The sequence below is a fragment of the Sciurus carolinensis genome, chromosome 7, assembly GCF_902686445.1.
Source record: "Sciurus carolinensis chromosome 7, mSciCar1.2, whole genome shotgun sequence".
Classification (NCBI taxonomy): domain Eukaryota; kingdom Metazoa; phylum Chordata; class Mammalia; order Rodentia; family Sciuridae; genus Sciurus; species Sciurus carolinensis.
This window is the reverse complement of record NC_062219.1, coordinates 38,771,154-38,790,171: the sequence shown is the minus strand read 5'-3', so window position 1 is coordinate 38,790,171 and position 19,018 is coordinate 38,771,154. Positions and strand designations below refer to the sequence as shown.

Here is a 19,018-nt window from a genome sequence, read left to right as displayed (position 1 = left end):
GGACGTCGTGCGTCATTACCAACGAGGGGCAGCGGGGCGGGGCGGGGCGGGGCGACCCCTATAGCGCCCTCGCTCGCTCCCTAGTGGTAGCTGGTTTCCAGGCCCAACGCCGGTCGTGTGGCCCTAGCTCTTCTGTCAGTCTGAGTCGGCGCGTGCGCCCCACTTCTTGCCTAGCCCAAAGCCGGTCGAGGGGCGACGCCTCGAGATTAAACCGAGGAAGTGCGGGAGGCGGGCCCGCGCCGGCGCAGTATTCTTGGCGAAGCCGGGGTTTTTGGCTGCAGGGGCAGGTACCATGGCGGAGCAGCAGGTGATCGGTGATGGACCTTCGGCCTCAGACAGTAACTCAGAGAAAACGTCCAAGGCCGCGGCAGAGTCCCCGGAGTCCCGGGACTACGATAGCAACTGCTTGTTCTGTCGGATTGCTAGGCAGCAGGAGACCAGCACCGAACTCCTGCCCTGTGAGGTGGGTGGACGTCCGACCGCCCCTCGGGAGCTCCGGGAGGGAGGCCTGGCCGGTGTGGAGGGTGGGCAGGATCCGGATCGCCAGGCAGAGCTCGCGAGCCAGAGCCGCAGTGTGGACCGGGTGGGGAAGGCCGGGTGTCCTGCGAAAGACTACTGACTTCTCTGAGGAGACCCCGGGAGTGCCTCCAACGAGGCACAGTTCCCAGGGGAGAAAAATTAGTGCTATAGCCGAAAACCTCCTCCTCGCTGCAGGTAGCGAGATTTTTGGCAGAAAAGAGCGTTTTGGGGCCTCTGTTTTTGTTACAGAGATTCTTTCTCCTTTCCGAATAAGGATTTTAAATTCTGCACACTCTTCATACCAATACCGATGATAAATCTAGTAGAAAATAATTATAATGCGAAATGCTCTTAGATTGGCTGAAACTAGGCTGGGGTGGAGGGTAGTGGGTCTGAAGTCAAACTGTTACCTAATAGCCTTTGATTTCTACTGAAGTGTTTTCAGTTGGGATACGTGGAAATTTCAGACTTGACGTTGCCCAAATATTTTCGGATATCTGGTACACACTCTATTCAACCTGTTCTACTTGTTTTTAAAGAAACAACCGTTTGAAAAAATCAGCTCCAAAGATTGTAAGCATTCTTTAATTCGCTAAGCGCCTGGTTTTGGAGTCAGTGGTGGATAAGATAAAAGGACAGTCTGTGTGTAGGTTTTATAATTTAAGGGGTGGAATGCATACAAATGTGGCAGCCAATTACAGTGCCTGTGCTGTGGTCAGGTGGTTTTATAGTATTTTCTGAGCTTGTGGGAGGGACACCTAACGCAGGTTTGAGGGATCGGGGACGAATTTCCAGAGGAGGTGAGACATAGGTAAGAGTTGGCCAGATGAGGAGAGGAGAGAGGGCTGTCCCAGGTGGAGAGAACCTCCAGGAGTTCAGTTTGTGCCAGAGGAGAGCTGACAGAAGTTAACTGGAATGTAGAGTTTGAGGAAATGAGTAGTGAGAGATGAGGCTGGAATAATAAGCAAGGGGCCAGATCATTAATGGTATTGAAATTCATTTTAAGGAGTTTTGTATTTTTCTGAAGAGTGAGAAGGGAAGTTTCAAAATGTTTAATGGTGGGTTGGAAGGAAGGGATCTAGGAGCCACATGAAGGGGTTTGATCTTGAAAAGATCATTCTGGCACCATTGTGGAGAATGATTGGAGAGGACCAGTCTAGAGGTATGACAACTTGTTAGGAGGCTGTTGGAGTAATCATGCCAGGTAGTGGCTTGAAATTAGAATGTGGTAGTGGGGATAAAGAAAAAATAGACCAATGTAAGAGATATTTAGGAGATAAAACAAGCAGGACTTGCTGATGAATATGAATCAGAGGTTCTCAACTGGGGCAGTTTTGCCTCCTGGTGAGTTTTGGCAATGTGTTCAAATATTTTGGGTTGTAACAACTGTGTGTGTGTGTGTGTGTGTGTGTGTGTGTGACCGGGGAGGAGGTGAGTGCTCCTGGCACCTAAGTGGGTAAGAAGCCAGGTTTGTTCTTAACATCATACAATGCCCAGAAGAGCCCCCCCATAACAAAGAATTTTCTGACACCAAAATGGCAGTTTGCCAAGGTTGAAGACCCTGATTTATATGTAGGAGAATGAGGAAGAGTGGGGAGTCAAAGATGATTTCCAGGTTTCTGACTAGGTTAAACTGGTAAACTTTCATTAATATTGGGAACATAAGAGAGGGATGGCAAGGTGTGGTAGGTAGCAAAGTGAGTTCAGTTTTGGAATTGTGTTTCAAGTGAGCAAGAGGCATGTAAGTAGAGATGTCCATTAAATGGTTGGATGGCATGGCATGGCACTCTGTAGAGAAGTTTGTGTCTCTAGCCCAGATGACACAAACTGTCAATTTATAGATGGAAATTTAAAAAGAAGGGAATTAATAAAATCCCCTAGAAAGTACATGAAGGGGAAGAAGTGAAAGGGGGTTTATACAGAACTCTTAATAAATACTAACATTAAGGAACAGGCAGAACAAAAGGATCTGAAAAGGGGACAGAGATAGAACAGCCAGAAATTTAGAAGGAAATCCAGGGAAGCTAAGAAAAAAAAAACAAATCAAGAAGGAAGGAATTATCAGTAATATCAGCCTTTCGTCATTGTTAAATCTAGATGAGGTGACCGTAATGTGCTTGTGGACCCACCAACTTAGATCAGGACTGTTTTGTCTATGAAGTGATGCTTATTGACCTTGAGGAGGGCAATTGAAATGCAGTGGTGAGACAAGGCAGTTTCAGTTGATTGAGAAGAACCTGAGGAAAGAATGAAAACATCAAATATAGTCAGCTTTCACAGAACTTTGGCAAACAGGAGGATTTGTGGCTTAGGAGAAAGGCCCTGAGTTCACTTCCCAGTGCCACACACACTACAAAGGGACTAATTACCTAATATTTAATTTGTATGTTTTTCATTATATGTGTATGTTTATATATGCATTCATCTATAGTCATCATGAACATGTAGATGTATTGGGTTCATAAAAAGTAAAGTGTATATTTTATAAGTATAGAGGAGATCATTTGATCTAGAATAATAAATAATAATAATAAGTTACCAACATTATGTGGATTTAGTCTGGAAAATTTATCCAGAAGATAAAAATTTCTTACCACATAGATTTCTATACAGTGTTTTCTTGCCATGTTCTACAGAATTGAACTAATCAAAGGCTAAATTATGCATTCTCAGTAGGGAATATATCTATTACCAAGGGGGTAAAAAATGGTTTTTGTTGTGGTGGGGGACATATCTTACTCTTCTTATGTAGGAAGATTCTATGCATGGAATCTATGCACAGATTCACAGAGTGTATAAACAGATAAATAATATATCTATGGTATTAAAATCCCATAGAATGTCTTAAAAGAATTCGAGCGTGACGATAATGGGAAATGGTTAAGCAACACTGGATTAGATTTCATCATGTTTGAACTCATATTGAGGAAATTTTACAGTGCTAATTTAATTCCTCCTTTACTCAAAGTTCTTCTAAAACCTTAGATGGTCTGGTATTGAAATGTTCTTTGGAATGTTATTACTTTTTATTTGCTGTAGGTATCGGCATAGTTTTTGGAAAGAAAAACTGTTCTAGCTATTTTAATCATAAATTGACTTAATGTAAGGAATTATTTCTAGAAAAATCACTGGAAGGTCTAGAGGAGTAGATTCTAGAATAGTCTCCAAAAATGACATCCAGAACAGCACTGCAGAATCTTTCACAAGGTAGTCTGCCCTTGCTTCTACTCCTTGCATAGTTCTATTTTTATTTATTTTTTCTTTTTTGTTATATATGACAGTATAGTGTATTTGAATGTATCATACCTACATGGTGTATAACTTCCCATTCCTGTGGTTGTACAGGATGTGGAGTTACTCTGGTTGTGAATTCATATATGAACATAGGAAAGTTATTTCTGATTCATTCTACTGTCTTTCTTTCCCATCCTCCCTCGCTTCCCCCCACGCTCTCCCCACCTCCCTGTGTCCCATCTGGTGAACCTACTCCCACCCCCCTGCATTGTCAGTTGCACCAATCTGCATGCCCATCAGCACTGTTATGAGTGTACCTTTTCCCCCACATCCTTGCCAACACTTATTATTACTTGTATTCTTGATAATTGCCATTCTTACTGGAGTGAGAGAGAATCTTAGTGTAGTTTTAATTTGCATTTCTCTAATTGCTAGAGATGTTGAACATTTTTTTCATATATTTGTTGACCATTCGTATTTCTTCTGTGAAGGATCTGTTCATATCCTTAGCCCATTTATGGATTGGGTTGTTTCTTTTGGTGTTAAGTTTTTTGAGTTCTTTATATATCCTGGAGATTAGTGATCTATCTTAGGTGCAGGTGGCAAAGATTTTCTCCCATTTTGTAGGCTCTCTCTTCATGTTCTTGTTTCCTTTGCTGTGAAGAATCTTTTTAGTTTGTTAATTCTTGATCTTATTTCTTGTGCTTTTGGAGTGTTGTTGAGGAATTTGGTTCCCAAGCTGACACGATGGAGATTTGGGCCTACTTTTTCTTCTAGTAGGCCCAGGGTCTCAGGTCCAGTGCAGGTGGCAAAGATTTTCTCCCATTCTGTAGGCTTCTTGCTAGTTTAAAATATTAGAAATGTATAATAGAAATAGTTTCATAAGTATAGAGATTTTCCTCATTCCTTTTTATAACCAAATAATACTTCATTATATGTATTTGTCACAATTTATTCAACCAATATTCTAGTTTAATTGTGGATCTTTGTCTTGTTTTCATTCTGTTGACATACATTACATTGCAAAGAATAATTTTGTACTTATTTCATACTTTTTGACAGCATATTTTTGGTATAGAATTATAGTCTTGAAATAGAGATCTGAATAGTGACCGAACCAATAGTAGCAATGAGAGGGAGGATGACATCAGAGAGCCAACTTCAATATGTTGAAACCTTGGTGGAGATCTAATTTAATCACTGCATAGGCTAACTAAAACATCAGGTTTCTTTGCTTTTGACAGAAATGTTATCTATTCCTGGTGCTGATCACAGATATGTTGATGATAGTTGTTGTTTTCAATTAGAATTAGGAAAACAAATCATATGTGACAATAAATAAAATATTTCAGAATAGAGGTTTGGAAGATGAACAGAGAACTGAGTATTCTGGTTCATATGGCTGAGTCATGGAGTATGAAACAGCAGGTATTTATAGGAATTTTTTTTTTCTCCTGTTATCTTTTAGACTAATGTTTTCTAGTTCTGTTAATCTAAGAAGTGTTACTCCTTATTTGAGGAAGAATTCAGCTGTATCATCTCAAACTAATCCTAATCAGTATGTATTCTGTACCAGAAAGAATTAACTCTGGATTTTTAAATATTAATGTCATAATTGAGGGGAAATAAAAATATGAAATTGTGTTATCAACTATTATCAACTAATCTGGACTCTATAAGTATGGCAGTTTTGTGTTGCAAGATTTGATGGCCAGTACGTCTTGTTTCTTAGCTGGACAAAGTAAAGAAAAAATGGAAAGCTTTAAACAAAAACATTGTGATCCTTTACCTTATCCCTTTCTAGAACAATCCATGTATATCAATATTTAAATTTACTACTAGACAGCAAAACCATAACAAAAAAATGGATAAACTGCTTTAATTATCATGTTTGCCATCTTAGGATGATGACTGAGATCACTGACCTGAGTGTGAGGTCCTTATTCAAATTCAATTCTAGCTTCTGGAATGGAGAACTAATGAGTAACTGTGCATTCAGGGAATTTTACTGAGGAAACTATGCTTATTGATACTGATTTTATTTAATTTTAACTTTTTATTTTTATATAAGATTGATTAAAATTATGTAGGATAGATAGATTTTTCTCTTGGAAAAGGAGAAACTTTAAGGTTTTTTATTCTTTGGAATAAATGAGCATCTCATTACAGAAACTAAGACTTGTTTTTATATACTTAGTACATAATCATAAAATTGCTTAACAGGACTTATTTTTAGCATGCATACTATTTTCCTTTCAGAGATTTATGATATTTAAGTTGTACTAGAACAGTGTTAGGAAATGATTTTTTAAAATTCACTAACAAATTACTTTTTTTTCCTTTAGAATGAAGACCTTGTGTGCTTCAAAGATATAAAACCAGCAGCACCTCATCATTATCTTGTAGTGCCAAAGAAGCATATTAGAAATTGCAATGATCTAAAGAGAGAGCAAATAGAATTGGGTAAGATGATGGCACTATTATTCATAGTTATATCATCTTGAATTGTCATTAGCAGTGGCGATAACAACATGTCTCGTTTTATGAAAAGGGACTATTGTGACTGGAACTTTTTATTATAAATTTCAAATGTATACAAAAATAAATAAAATTGTATAATCCCCATGTATTCATCACTTAGCTTCAATATTTATAAACTTATGGTCATTTTTCATATATTAACATCCCACAAATGATTTGAAGCAAATCCCAGGCATCATGTTATTTAATGTCTAAAATTTCTGAAAGATAATGCCTCTCTGAGTTTTTTAAAATGTTGGCATTTCTTGACTCTGCAAATGAAAGGTGCTATGAAAAAATTCAAACATAAAAGTTACAGTATGGCATATGAGCATAATTATATTGCCTCAAAGTAAGATCATGTTTATATTCCCTTAAGGTCAATCACTAATGCAGATGAATTAGCAACAGTTAATGAGATTTTGGTGATAAACTTAGTTTCTGAATTTTGCTTCTTCCAGAATTATTCTGTATTTTCCTACTTTTGCCTTCTGTGACTTGTCAGCTATCATTTCCTAAAACATTTCTAAGTTCACTTCAGAATATAATTTGTAGATTTTGTCACCAGGATTTGGGATTAGTTTGGTTAATACTACAAGCTAAACTACAAGATAGAAAATTAGACCAGATTTTTTCAAAAAGTATAAGAATCCTCTTAAATGGAAACTTTTGATGTATATACGGTTAATTTAAGCTAGACTTACTGGGTTTTAAATTGTTGTTTCTGGATACTGCAAAGATTTTTAGTATCTGAAGTTCTTTCAGTACTTTTGAGAACATACACGGTTCATACCAGAAGATAGCAGTTGAGTTTACAAAGATCAAATTTAACCTGTTTTGGTTTTTTTGTGTGTGGGAGAGTACTGGGAATTGAACCCAGGGGTGCTTGGTACTTTGCCACTGAGTTATATCCCCAGTAATTTTTTTTTTATTTTTTTGGTACTGGGGATTGAACGAACTCAGGGGCACTTAACCACTGGTCCACATCCCCAGCTCTTTTTAATTTTTTTGAGACAGGGTCTTGCTCAGTTGCTCAGGACCTCACTAAATTGTCGAGGCTGACTTTAAACGCTCGATTCTCCTGCCTTAGCCTCCCAACCTGCTGGTATTACAGGCATGTATCACTGCGCCTGATCCCAGTCCTTTTTATTTTTTTAAAATTAGAGACAGGGTCTCTGTAATTGCTGAGGCTGCCTTTGAACTTGTGATCCTCCTGCCTCACCCTCCCAAGTAACTGGGATTAGAGGTATGTGCTTCCATGCCCTGCAGATTTAACCTAAATTTACCAGAAATTGAAACATTCTAGTATTTCATTGGTATTAAAAGATTCCATTTCATTCTTGTGATAGTTTCTTAGAGATCATATTTTCTTTATTATTTTTGGAACTTTTCAATTTATCTTCAAGGTAGAGGTGGGTTTGGGGAGAATAGAAGCTGCTGTTGTAACTGGTTTTATAACTGTTGTGTATCAAATATTACTAATTTTTAAGCAGCTGGTGTGTATTTGGGATTTCATTATGTTTTTCTCTTTGCTTTTGTATATATTTGAATATTTCCATATTAAAAGCTTAAAAGTATTAATTTTTCATATAGTCTGTAAAGGTGGATAAATATTAATAAGCATATGGAGGAGCTCAATAATACTGTCAAATCTAGTGACCATTATTGACACAGAATACCACTTAGCTGCAGGATACACATTTTTTTGAAGAGTACATGTTCACTAAGATAGACCATATTCTATTCAATAAAATAATCTCATATTACAAATGCTTGAAGCCTAATAAAATGTCATCTGAAGACAATGAAATTAAATTAGACAAATAACAAAACCTGTACTAGCACTAAATATTTTAAATTAAACAACAAATTTCTAACCAGGCATGGTGGTGCATGCCTGTAATCCCAGTATCTTGGGAGGCTGAGGCAGGAGGATCTTGAGTTCAAAGCCAGCCTCAGCAAAAGCGACGTGCTAAGCAACTCAGTGAGACCCTACCTCTAAACAAAATAGGACTGGGGAGGTGCCCCTGAATTCAATCCCCAGTACCCAAAACAAACAAACAAAGCAAAACAAAAACAGATTTCTAAATAGTTTCCAAGTAAATAAAGAAGAAAATGTATTTTTTAAAAATAACACACTTCTAAGTAATTCCTAAATAGGTCAAAGAAGAAAATATTTTGAGTTGATTGGTAACAAAAATACAACATATTAAAATTTGTGGGATGCTGGTAAAATGGTATCTAGGAGGAAATTTATAGTTAAATGCTCATTTTAGAAAAGGAAGTTTAAAACCAATGGTTCAGTTACCACTTTCAGATGCTAGAAAGAGGCAAGCCAGTCAAGCCAAAATAAGTATAAAAAGGAAATAATAAAGTATATATAGCAATGAAATAGAGACAACAGATTTTACTCCATGTATTTTGAGGAATTTGATTTTATTTGAATACATAATTATGATTCATATCTTTTCAATAAGTTGATTATTTAAATTATCATAAAATATCTCTGTGGAAATATTCTTTGAGTCTCTTTTGTGTCATAGTTATTTCTACTTTATTGTTTACTATTTGCATTATATATTTTTTCTTTCAGCCAAATGCATTTTTATATTTAAATAATTGAAAACAAATATGGTTGAGATTTTGTTAAAATGTAATACGAAAATCTCGTAATTGAAATGTTTAGCCCATTGACATTTTTTTGTATTTTTTAGTTGTAGATGAACATAATACCTTTATTTTATTTATTTATTTTATGTGGTGTTGAGAATCGGACCCAGTGCCTCACACATACCTAGGCAAGCACTCTACCACTGAGCCACATCACCAGCCTAGCCCATTGACGTTTAACGTAACCATTGATATCATTGGGTTTAGGTCTACCATCTTGCCATTTGTCCCATTTGTTGTATGTTGCTTCATATCTTATTTCTCATCTTCTTTTTTTTTTTTTTTTACAGTATTCTTTATCTGTTGTCATAGTCACTACTTTTTGTATTTTTTAGTGGTTGCTCTAGAGAGGTTATAACTTTTTATTTTATCAGAGCTTGCTTAATACCAACATTTTATCAATTAATTTAAAATGTAAGAAACTGGTAGTCTCCCAGTGCAAGCCTGATTTAGAGAAGTAAATAATAACAATTTAGTAAGCCTCAATATAACAACTGTCCTTTGTTGAATCTCTCACTTCTTTTAGACACGTGATTATAGTGTGCATAGGCTTAAGGTTTGGCATTGTACTTTGAAGATCCCAGGTTACCAACATTTTTCTGATGGGGAGACTTCTTTTCCCTCTTAAGGCCATAAAAAACAAAAGAATAAAAATGAGAAGACAGAACTTGAACGTCAAAATCATTACACAAATGTTTAACTAGTAAAGACTAGGATCACTTGAAGGGATATCGTATATCTAATTTTTTTTAAGACAAATTCAGTTTTCCTTTCTTTTAAAAAGTTTATTTTTTAATTGACAAAAATGCACATATTTGTTTTATATAACATTATATCTTGAAATATGTGTATGCTATAAAATGAGTCAATTGAGCTAATTAACCTATACATTAACTCATATGCCCTTTTTTGTGATGAGAACACTTAAAATCTATTTTCGTTATTTTTAAGGATATAGTACATTGTCCTTATGTTGTATACCAGATCTCTTGAACTTACTCCTTTTGTTTAACTGAAGTTTTGTGTTGTTTGACCAACATTTCCCAACCCTTCCCTGCTTCCAGCCCCTCCTAACCACCATTCTACTCTGTTGCTATGAGTTTAGCTTTTTTAGATTCTGTATTTAAGTGAGATCATACATTATTCATCTTTCTGTGCCTCACTTATTTTACTTAGCAAAATGTCCTCTAGGCTCATCCATGTTGTCACAAATGTCAGAATTTCTTTTTAAGGCTCAATAGTGTTTTATTGTGTACATATACACACACACACACACACACACACACACATATAGGTATATACATATATGTCATATTTTCTTTATCCATTCATCTGTTGGTAGACACTTAGGTTAATTTTGTATCTTGGAAATTATGAATAATGCTGCAGTGAACATGCTTTTTTCTAAATTCAAACAATTTCTGTATAATTACCTATTCTCTTTACTAAAATAGGCATCATGATGATCAGATGTTCTAAATAGCCACTTGATAATTCCCCCAACTGCTCTCCAAAGCCAGCTAATATGTGTAAAATTTTGTGATAATGATATTGCACTGGGGCTTAATTTGAAGATTCATTTCAGTTGAGAGTAAACAGACTTCTTGGTAACTAAAGCTAAAGCTGTTGAATGTGTCTTTAAATGTTTTCCCAATTGATATGACTTTGGCCAGATCCCCCAAAATTAAAATTGATAGCAATTTAGTGAACTTTATGTCTCCTCAAGTATAATGTTTTTTTCCTGTTTTAATAGTGGAGGACATGGTAACTGTTGGAAAAAGCATTCTGAAAAAGAATGATTTCACTGACTTTTCAAATATGAGGTATGTATACATCAGATAGAAACTAACATTATGCATTATTGAATTTTCTGAAATGTTATTTTTCATGAAAAAGGAAACAGCAGTCAGGTTTAAATACTTTTTTTCCTGAAAGTAAGATTATAGTTCATATAATAAAAATTTGATAAAACTTCTTCCTCTCATGTCTCAGAATCTCCAAAATATCAACTTATAGTTTGGACAGATATATATATATATATATCTGTATATATATATATGTAGTGAAAATGGTTATGAGTCATTTTTTTCTTTGTTCTGAATGGGCATTCCTATAAAATTGTGTATAAAATGAATTTTTTTAGATAAAATTTTATTTTCATGATTTAAAAATACATTATTAGACTTCTAGCATGAAATTAAATTGGATTTATTGCCTGCTGAACTGAACTCTAGCATTTGCCAAACTGAATAAAAACACATATGTTCAATTAACTGTGTTGATTAATATAAATGATGGTATTCTTTTTAAAAGATTTCTCACTTTGTCCTATGTGATGTAGGCAGTACCAAGTCAGGTATAGTACAGATTAATTCTAACACTTTGGAACCAGAATTCAGAATTCTAATACTATTCATGTCACTTGTGCACTGTATTTGCACTAGCTGTGTGATTTTAGACAAGTCATTTTAGTTGTCCACGATTACCTGCTCTGCCGACTTGTGTACTAATGAGATTGTGTGAAGATCCTCTGAAAACTGTTAAACATTATCCTAGTGTGATAATGACAAGTAACAGATGGTATTTGAGATCCTCTGGCTTGAAGCAATGCATTCCCTTCTCAATCTTAGGACTACTTAGTAGAAGAAAGAACTTAGGACAAGGAGTCAAGAGCCCTGAATTTTACTCCCAGCTCCACTGTATTTTACCACTGTGACCTTGGGAAATCTCTTAACCTTTTTTTTTTTTTTTTTTTTTTTTTTTTTTGAGACAGGGTCTTACTGTGTTGCCCAGGCCGGTCTCAAACTCCTGGACTTACATGAGCCTCCTTCTTCTGCCTCCCAATTAGCTGGGGCTACACTGTGAGCCACTGTGCTAAGCTCTTAAACTTTTAATCTTTGCTTATCCTTAAAGGGAAATTGAAAATGAATTTTTTTTTTTTTTTACTCTCCACAAATATTTATTTCTTTCACAGTGTGCCAACTGGGTGGAATTTTGAAATTTCCTTAGCCTGCTCCATATCCTTCAGAGGACACCATGCATAATCTTGGAGCAGTTTCTCATTATAGATGAATGAAAGGCAAGAGGTTAAATTATATTTAAAAATTATTTTTCTATTGAAAGAAATTATCTTATAAGTGTTTTATAAAGCAAATACTTAGGAATAATTATCATCTAACTCAATTTTTGTATTAAATTTAGGTGATCAAGTTTTTTTTTTTTACCTGATGTTATGATTTTTTAAAAAAATATTTTTTGTTTATTCATTTATTTATATGTGGTGTTGAGAATAGAACCCAGTGCCTCACATGCTAGGCAAGCACTCAGCCCATGGTGATATGATTAACATCACTTTTGAAATATTGGTAGGCAAAGAAATGTCTGAGTACTTTATTAGAGGAGAAAGCATGCCATCTACTGGTTGTGCCTTGGAATAAAGTAACACTACTACTTGCATGCCCAGAAACTTTATTAGATTCATTACAGGAATGTATCTTAGAATTTAAGCTTAATGTACTAAGGACTGAAGTGATAAGGATAATGCCAGCTTAGTATTTAGTATTTATAAAGGTTATTCTTAGGCGAAATGTATGATTAAGCCCTTCCTTGATAAAGAGTATATATTACTGTGAACTTGAACATGAAAAGAAGAGGAACTATGTGAATACGATGAAGTGTGTAAAGAAATATAGGAAAAGAGATATATGAGTGATATTCTTTCTACCTTAGGTAATATGTTTTAGATATCTTTAATATTTATGTCATTTAACCTAAAAATTGTTTTAAACTACAGTAGAATTGATTTGTTAATCATTTCTTACTTCTTTATTTTAGGATGGGTTTCCATGTACCACCATTTTGTTCCATTTCACACTTGCACCTTCATGTTCTGGCACCAGTCAGTCAGTTTGGCTTCTTATCCAAGTTGGTTTATAGAATAAATTCTTATTGGTTTATCACGGTAAGTATTGTTTGCCAGGAATATGCAGACATATTTAAAATATTTGTCCTTTTGTTATAGTTCTTTTCTTGGCAAGACTAGGCACATATCACTTGCAGTAGCTTGACCACCTGTTTTAACATATTGCTTAATATTCAAAATAATATTTTTACATTGGGGGATTTTCCAGGTCATTAGGTCTACATAGAGAGAAGCTGTGGCCAGGTCTCCCCATTGCAAACACAGTATAGAAAAGCATGACATTAAGAATTCAGACTTTCGAGTCAGATCTGGATACGAATTCTGGCTCTATTTCTTACTCAAGGAACCATATACAGATTACTTGCTTAAGTCTCCATTTTTTTTTTTTTTTTTTTTTTTTTTTTTTGCTGATGTTGGAGATTGAACATAGGGCCTGGTGCATGCTCCACAAGTATTTTACCACTGAGTAACATCCCCAACCCAGGTTCAAGTTTTTTATTACCTGAACCTAGGTAACAGTGCCTGCCCTTCGGGTTAATAAGAGAGATGATGAGATAATTTATGTATAAATCACTTAAATCAAGTGCTTTCCAAGGCTGAGAGTAAGGTCATTGGTAGAACATTTGCCTAGCATTTGTTAGGCTTTGGATTCAATTGCTAGTATTGCCAGTAAATAATAGTACCTTACAGGTAGTGCTCGGTAAAAGTTACCTACTGTTTCTATTGTTATAATGTACATCAACATAGAAACCAATTTTTTGTAATTTTGTGTGTGTCGGGGGTACTAGAGCTCAAACTCAGGGCCTTGTGCATAGCAAGTGTTGTATCACTGAGCTATATGTCCCTAGCCCTTTTTTATCTTCTATTTTGAGACAAGGTCTTGCTAAGTTGCCCAGGATGGTCTTGAACTTGGAGTCCTCCTACCTCAGGTTCCCAAGTAGTTGGGATTAAAAGCATTGCCACCATACCCGGCAAGTTTTGTAATTTTTGATTATCAGTTTAAACTCCTAAGTAAAGGACTTTAGTACTGATCTGGGGTTGAACTTTTCAGCCTAAAATATTTCAGACTCCGACTTTGCTGAGGCAAAAGTAAAAGAAAAAAATTCAGCTATTTATAGACTAGTGGTCTGACAGTTTCCTTAGACTCTGGTTCTTCTGGGCTCCTTGACCAATAATTTACCAGGCTCTTATTTTTTATGTCCATGATCATAAGATGACTGATAGTTTACTGTATCTGAATATAATCAAATAGTTTTTATTTGCCATTAGTTAGTAAATGATACTATTCTAATAGTACAGAAGAAATTAAAAAGTCTTAGATTTCTAGAAACTTCAAATTTCAAATATAACGTTCTCTTCAACATGTCCAACTGATTTTATTGAGCATATTTAAAATTGTGTGTGTGTATATTTTGAAATAAGGTTGGTTGTTCTACAGGCAGCAGTTTTGGTCTCTAAAAATCATATAGTTTATAACCTTTTAAGAAATTGTAAAGCTGGGAGCGGTGGTGCACTCCAGTAATCCCAGCAACTTGGGAGGCTGAGGCAGGAGGATCGAGAGTTCAAAGCCAACCTCTGCAACTGGGCGAGGCCTTGTCTCTAATAAAATACAAAAAAGGGCGTGCTGGGGAAGTGGCTCAGTGGTTAAGTGCCCCTGGGTTCAATTCCCGGTACCAAAAAAAAAAGGGATTTTTCTCCTTTCCTTTTCCTTTTCTTTCCTTTCCCCTTTCCTTTCTCCTTTCCTTTCTCCTTTCTCCTTTTTCCTTTCTCCTTTCCTTTCCTTTCTCTCTTTAGCTCCTATCTGTATTTCTACTTTTCTATAAGATTTGGTTTGTTGTAAAATTTAATTAAATCACATTTTGGGAGTAGAGAGTATAACTTAATAATAGAATGTATTTTCTTTCATGAAACTTTTTAGTTGGAAAACATGAATCAACAAAACCATAAGATGTGTTAATAGTTCATCCTGGGAATCTGAATTCTTCTTAAATCTGTATTTTCAGTAGTCTATATTATGAGACTTAAAAAAAATATATATATATATTGAAGTTTATTCCAAAAGTGTTCCAGATTATGAAGGAAAATTGAGAAAGGCTCTTTGAAATGATATACTTCAAAGACTTTAGTTTACCTTAAAAAATAGACTTTATTTTTAAGAGCAGGTTTAGGTAGTTCGCAAAATTTAGTGCAAAATACAGAGTTACCATATACTCCATGCCTACACACATGCTCAGTCTTCCCCATTATCATATCCCCACCACAGTGATTTATTTACTGCAATCAGTGAACTAACACTTACCTATCATTATTACCCAAAGTTCTTAGTTTACTTTAGGGTTCACTCTTTTTTTTTTTAATAAACAAAGTATTTTATTTAGTTGTTGATGGACCTTTATTTTATTTATTTTTATGTGGTGCTGAGGATCAAACCCAGTGCCTCACATGTGCTAGGCAAGCACTTTACCACTGAGCTACAACCCCATGCCTAGGGTTCGATCTTGATGTTGTACATTCTGTGGGTTTTGACAAATGTACGGGACATTTTTCCACTCTGTTCTCTGCCTATTCATCCCACTCTCCCCTTGATTCCCTGGCAACCATTGATCCTTTTAATGTCTCCATAGTTTTGCCTTTTCATAAGATCTTGTAGTTGGAATCATACAGTATGTAGCTTTTTCAGATTGACTTCTTTCTTTAAGTAATAACATTTAAGTTTCCTCCATATCCACTTTACTTTTTAAAACTTTGTTTTCCATTTCTTATTGATGCTTTTTTAATGAATCTGAAATATAGTTAATAAAATTTGCCTATTTGTATATAATGAAGAGTACCTTTACTGTAGTTTATAAAACTATTAGATTTTTTTGTTTTTTTTAGAGACATTTTTAGGAAGAGAATGTATAGTACCCTGCTCTTCTGGTATGACTTATTTATTTATTTATTTATTTAGGTACTAGGGATTGAACCAAGGGGTGTTTAACCACTGAGCCACGTCCTTTTATATATTTTATTTAGAGACAGGGTCTTGCTGAGTTGCTCAGGGCATCACTAAGTTGCTGAGGCTGGCTTTGAACTTGCGATCCTCCTGCCTCAGCTTCCCAAGCTCCTGGGATTATAGGTGCACCTGACTGGTATGCCTTATTATAATAGGGTTGCTAGCAAAATTATCTGATAGATAATTTTCTGGTTATTTGATAATTATCAAAATTATCTGATATGCTATCTGGAATAAAAACATGTTTGTTTGTTTTTTCAATTACAGACTGATTATTTGATTGAAAAACTAAGAACATGAAAATACCAACAGTGGAAGACTTTCCTAATCTTGGCTCAGTATAAACTAATATTTTGATCCCTTTGAATTCTAATTGCAATTTTAAGATTTGTTGGGTTTTATCAGAGGCTGTTGCTGAGTAACCTTGAAATCTTTTCTGAATGTCTATTTCCTTAGGTCTGTGATATAGTTATATGAATACTTTGTCATTGACTTTTTTTGTTTTAATGGTTGTCTAAGGATTTTATGCATAAGATATTATAGATAAAATTAACTTAAAATCAAATTGCTAAGAAGGGCTCTGTGTTTTTAAAAAAGAGTAGTCTTAATAGCAATTTATTTATGAAGATTAAACTAATATAAAAAGTACTTTAGTGGAACCTTCGTTACGCTGAGGGAGAAAAATAAATTAGATATTTCTTAATCATTCTACATACATTTTCAAAATAAAGAATACCACACTACACAGTAATCTCTGATCTTGCTGATGGAAACAATTATATATGTGTCACTTTTTACTCAAATTTTAGGTAATATGTTCCCAGACCCTCATTGGGTGCCTGAAACCCAAGATAGTACCAAACCATATATATATTATTTTCCTATACATACGTACCTGTGATAAAATGTAATTTGTTAGGCAAAGTAAGAGATTAACAATAAACAATAATAAAATAGAATAATTATAACAATATATTGTAATATATTGCAAGCATCACTATTGTCCTTTGGGGCCATTATTAAATAAAATGAAAGATTGCTTGAATACAAGCACTGTGATACTATGAGAGTCTGATAACTGAGATGGTTACTGTGTGACTAACAGGAGGGCAGTGTATACTTTTGCATCCCAGGTTGGATAGAACAGGATGGTATGAGATTTTATCATGCTACTCAAAATGGGTACAATTTAAAATGTATGAGTTAATTTCTCTAATTTTTATTTAATATTTTCATATTACTGTTGATAAGGGGTAGCTGAACTGTGGAAAGTTTAACTGCAAGAAAGTGAAATCTCAGATGGGGGGCTAAAATAATGTAATTTTCTAACAGGGATTTACAATAACAAGCAATTGGTTATCTAACAATTCACTGTAATGGAATACCTGTAAGAACGTAAAAGAGGAAGAAGCATAAAATACTGTATTAAAACTGGCAGAAACTGTTGCTTTTTATGTCATTTTTTTTGTACCATAGCAGAATTAGAATAAAAAGTGTTTAGACCTACTTGTATTATGAAAAGGACCTGATTTGAAAATAGAAATAGATAGGCTTCTATGAGAAATTTTATTTGAGTAACAATGCTAATATTATTTCATATCATTTCACAAAGTTGTTTCCTTAGGAATTGTCTTTTGGTGCTAATCTCGGTCACATTAGTGAATGTGAATGAAGAAAAGTCACTGAAAAATAATCCCTACCTGTGCCAGTGGCTATTGATGTCACGTACATGAAAAGAAATGAACATAAAGATTAATGTATTATTGGATTACTAGTTTTCACTCCTCATTTTGGCATATTAAACATAGTTTTAAGTAATGAAATACCTATTACAATGCTTAGTTACAACATCTGGAGTCAACATTGTTTAGTTTGTTCATTAATTTATTCAGAAAATATTTATTGGGCATTTAACCTGTATCAGACACTGCTAGGATCAGGGAATAAAGAAATGAGAGAGGACAGCCTGCCTTCAATTGCTTTTACAGGGGCCTGACAAAAATCAGTGAGTAGAATTTGGTGTGTTAAGTGTTGTGAGGTTCAGAGAAGAGGCTGTGGAGGGGCGACCACTTCTGAGAATACGTAGTAGTGAAAATAAGTATTCAAGACTCAATGTTTGGGAGGTAGTGGCATTTTAGGTGGAGAAAATCACAATGTTTTCATGAGGTTTACTTTCACTGTTAGTTTATAATTGGCAAGAATGTTCTAATTTCATCTTATTCACTAAAGGTGGAGAAGAGGGATTTGCAAGCAGGGGTTATGGGTTCTCCAAATTGAGGATATAGTTTTGTCAGCAGTGTTTTGTGAAACAGCTAACTGGGCATTTACTTTAACAGTTACAAGCTTCTGTAAATCATTCTAAATATGATCAACTTCAGGGAAGGATTTCAACATGTGCAGGCTTTGAATGTTTTACTGTGTGAACTGGCAATGATATACTTGACATCCTTATGAGAATAACATGACAGATATTTAAGGAATTCTAAAATGCCTTATGGATCTCCAAAAATGTGACTAACCAAGTGATCCCACTTATATAGCTTTACAACCTCTCTTTCTTAGAAAACTCTTGGAAACACATTTTTTTAATGGAGGTTCTCTTTACTTGCAAAGATTAATAATCAAATGACTACAAATAAAATTAGCCTTTTTTTTGGTGGTGTAAGCATTTAACTCCTTACCTGTCCATAAACATTAATTCTAAGCAAAGACAAGTCATAACCTGTCTTAAAAATGTTTAGTATAGAGAGCATGTATATGCATGTAGTGATACTATTCATGGTTATAGAATTACAAAATTGTTATAATGAACTACTTTAAACTATGTTAACTTAGAAGAAAATGAAATAAAAAATGAAAAAAATGCTGTGTCAAATTTTGCCTCTGTGGACTCTTAATAGTACTAAAAACAGGTTCAAATGAAGGTTGTTTGATAGCCAGGCGTGGTGGTGCAGCTCAGGAAACTGAGGAGGATTGCAAGTTCAAAGCCAGCTCAGCAAAAGTGAGGCACTAAGCAACTCAATAAGACCCTGTCTCTAAATAAAATACAAAATAGGCCTGGGGATGTGACTCAGTGGCCGAGTACCCTGAGTTCAATCCCCAGTAAACCCCACCCTCACGCACACACAAAGAAAGGTGTTTGATAAATTGGTTGATTA

General features: G+C 35.0%; 1 protein-coding gene across 1 annotated transcript; it reads left to right on the top strand.

Moving 5' to 3' along the window:
* The first annotated feature begins 96 nt into the window (after positions 1-96).
* On the top strand, positions 97-17,306 carry Hint3 (histidine triad nucleotide binding protein 3). Its single transcript, XM_047558980.1, has 5 exons — positions 97-463; positions 6,099-6,216; positions 10,697-10,766; positions 12,778-12,904; positions 16,128-17,306. The coding sequence occupies exons 1-5, from the start codon at positions 293-295 to the stop codon at positions 16,158-16,160; spliced, it is 519 nt and encodes a 172-aa protein (XP_047414936.1). The 5' UTR covers positions 97-292; the 3' UTR covers positions 16,161-17,306.
* The last annotated feature ends 1,712 nt before the right edge of the window (positions 17,307-19,018 follow it).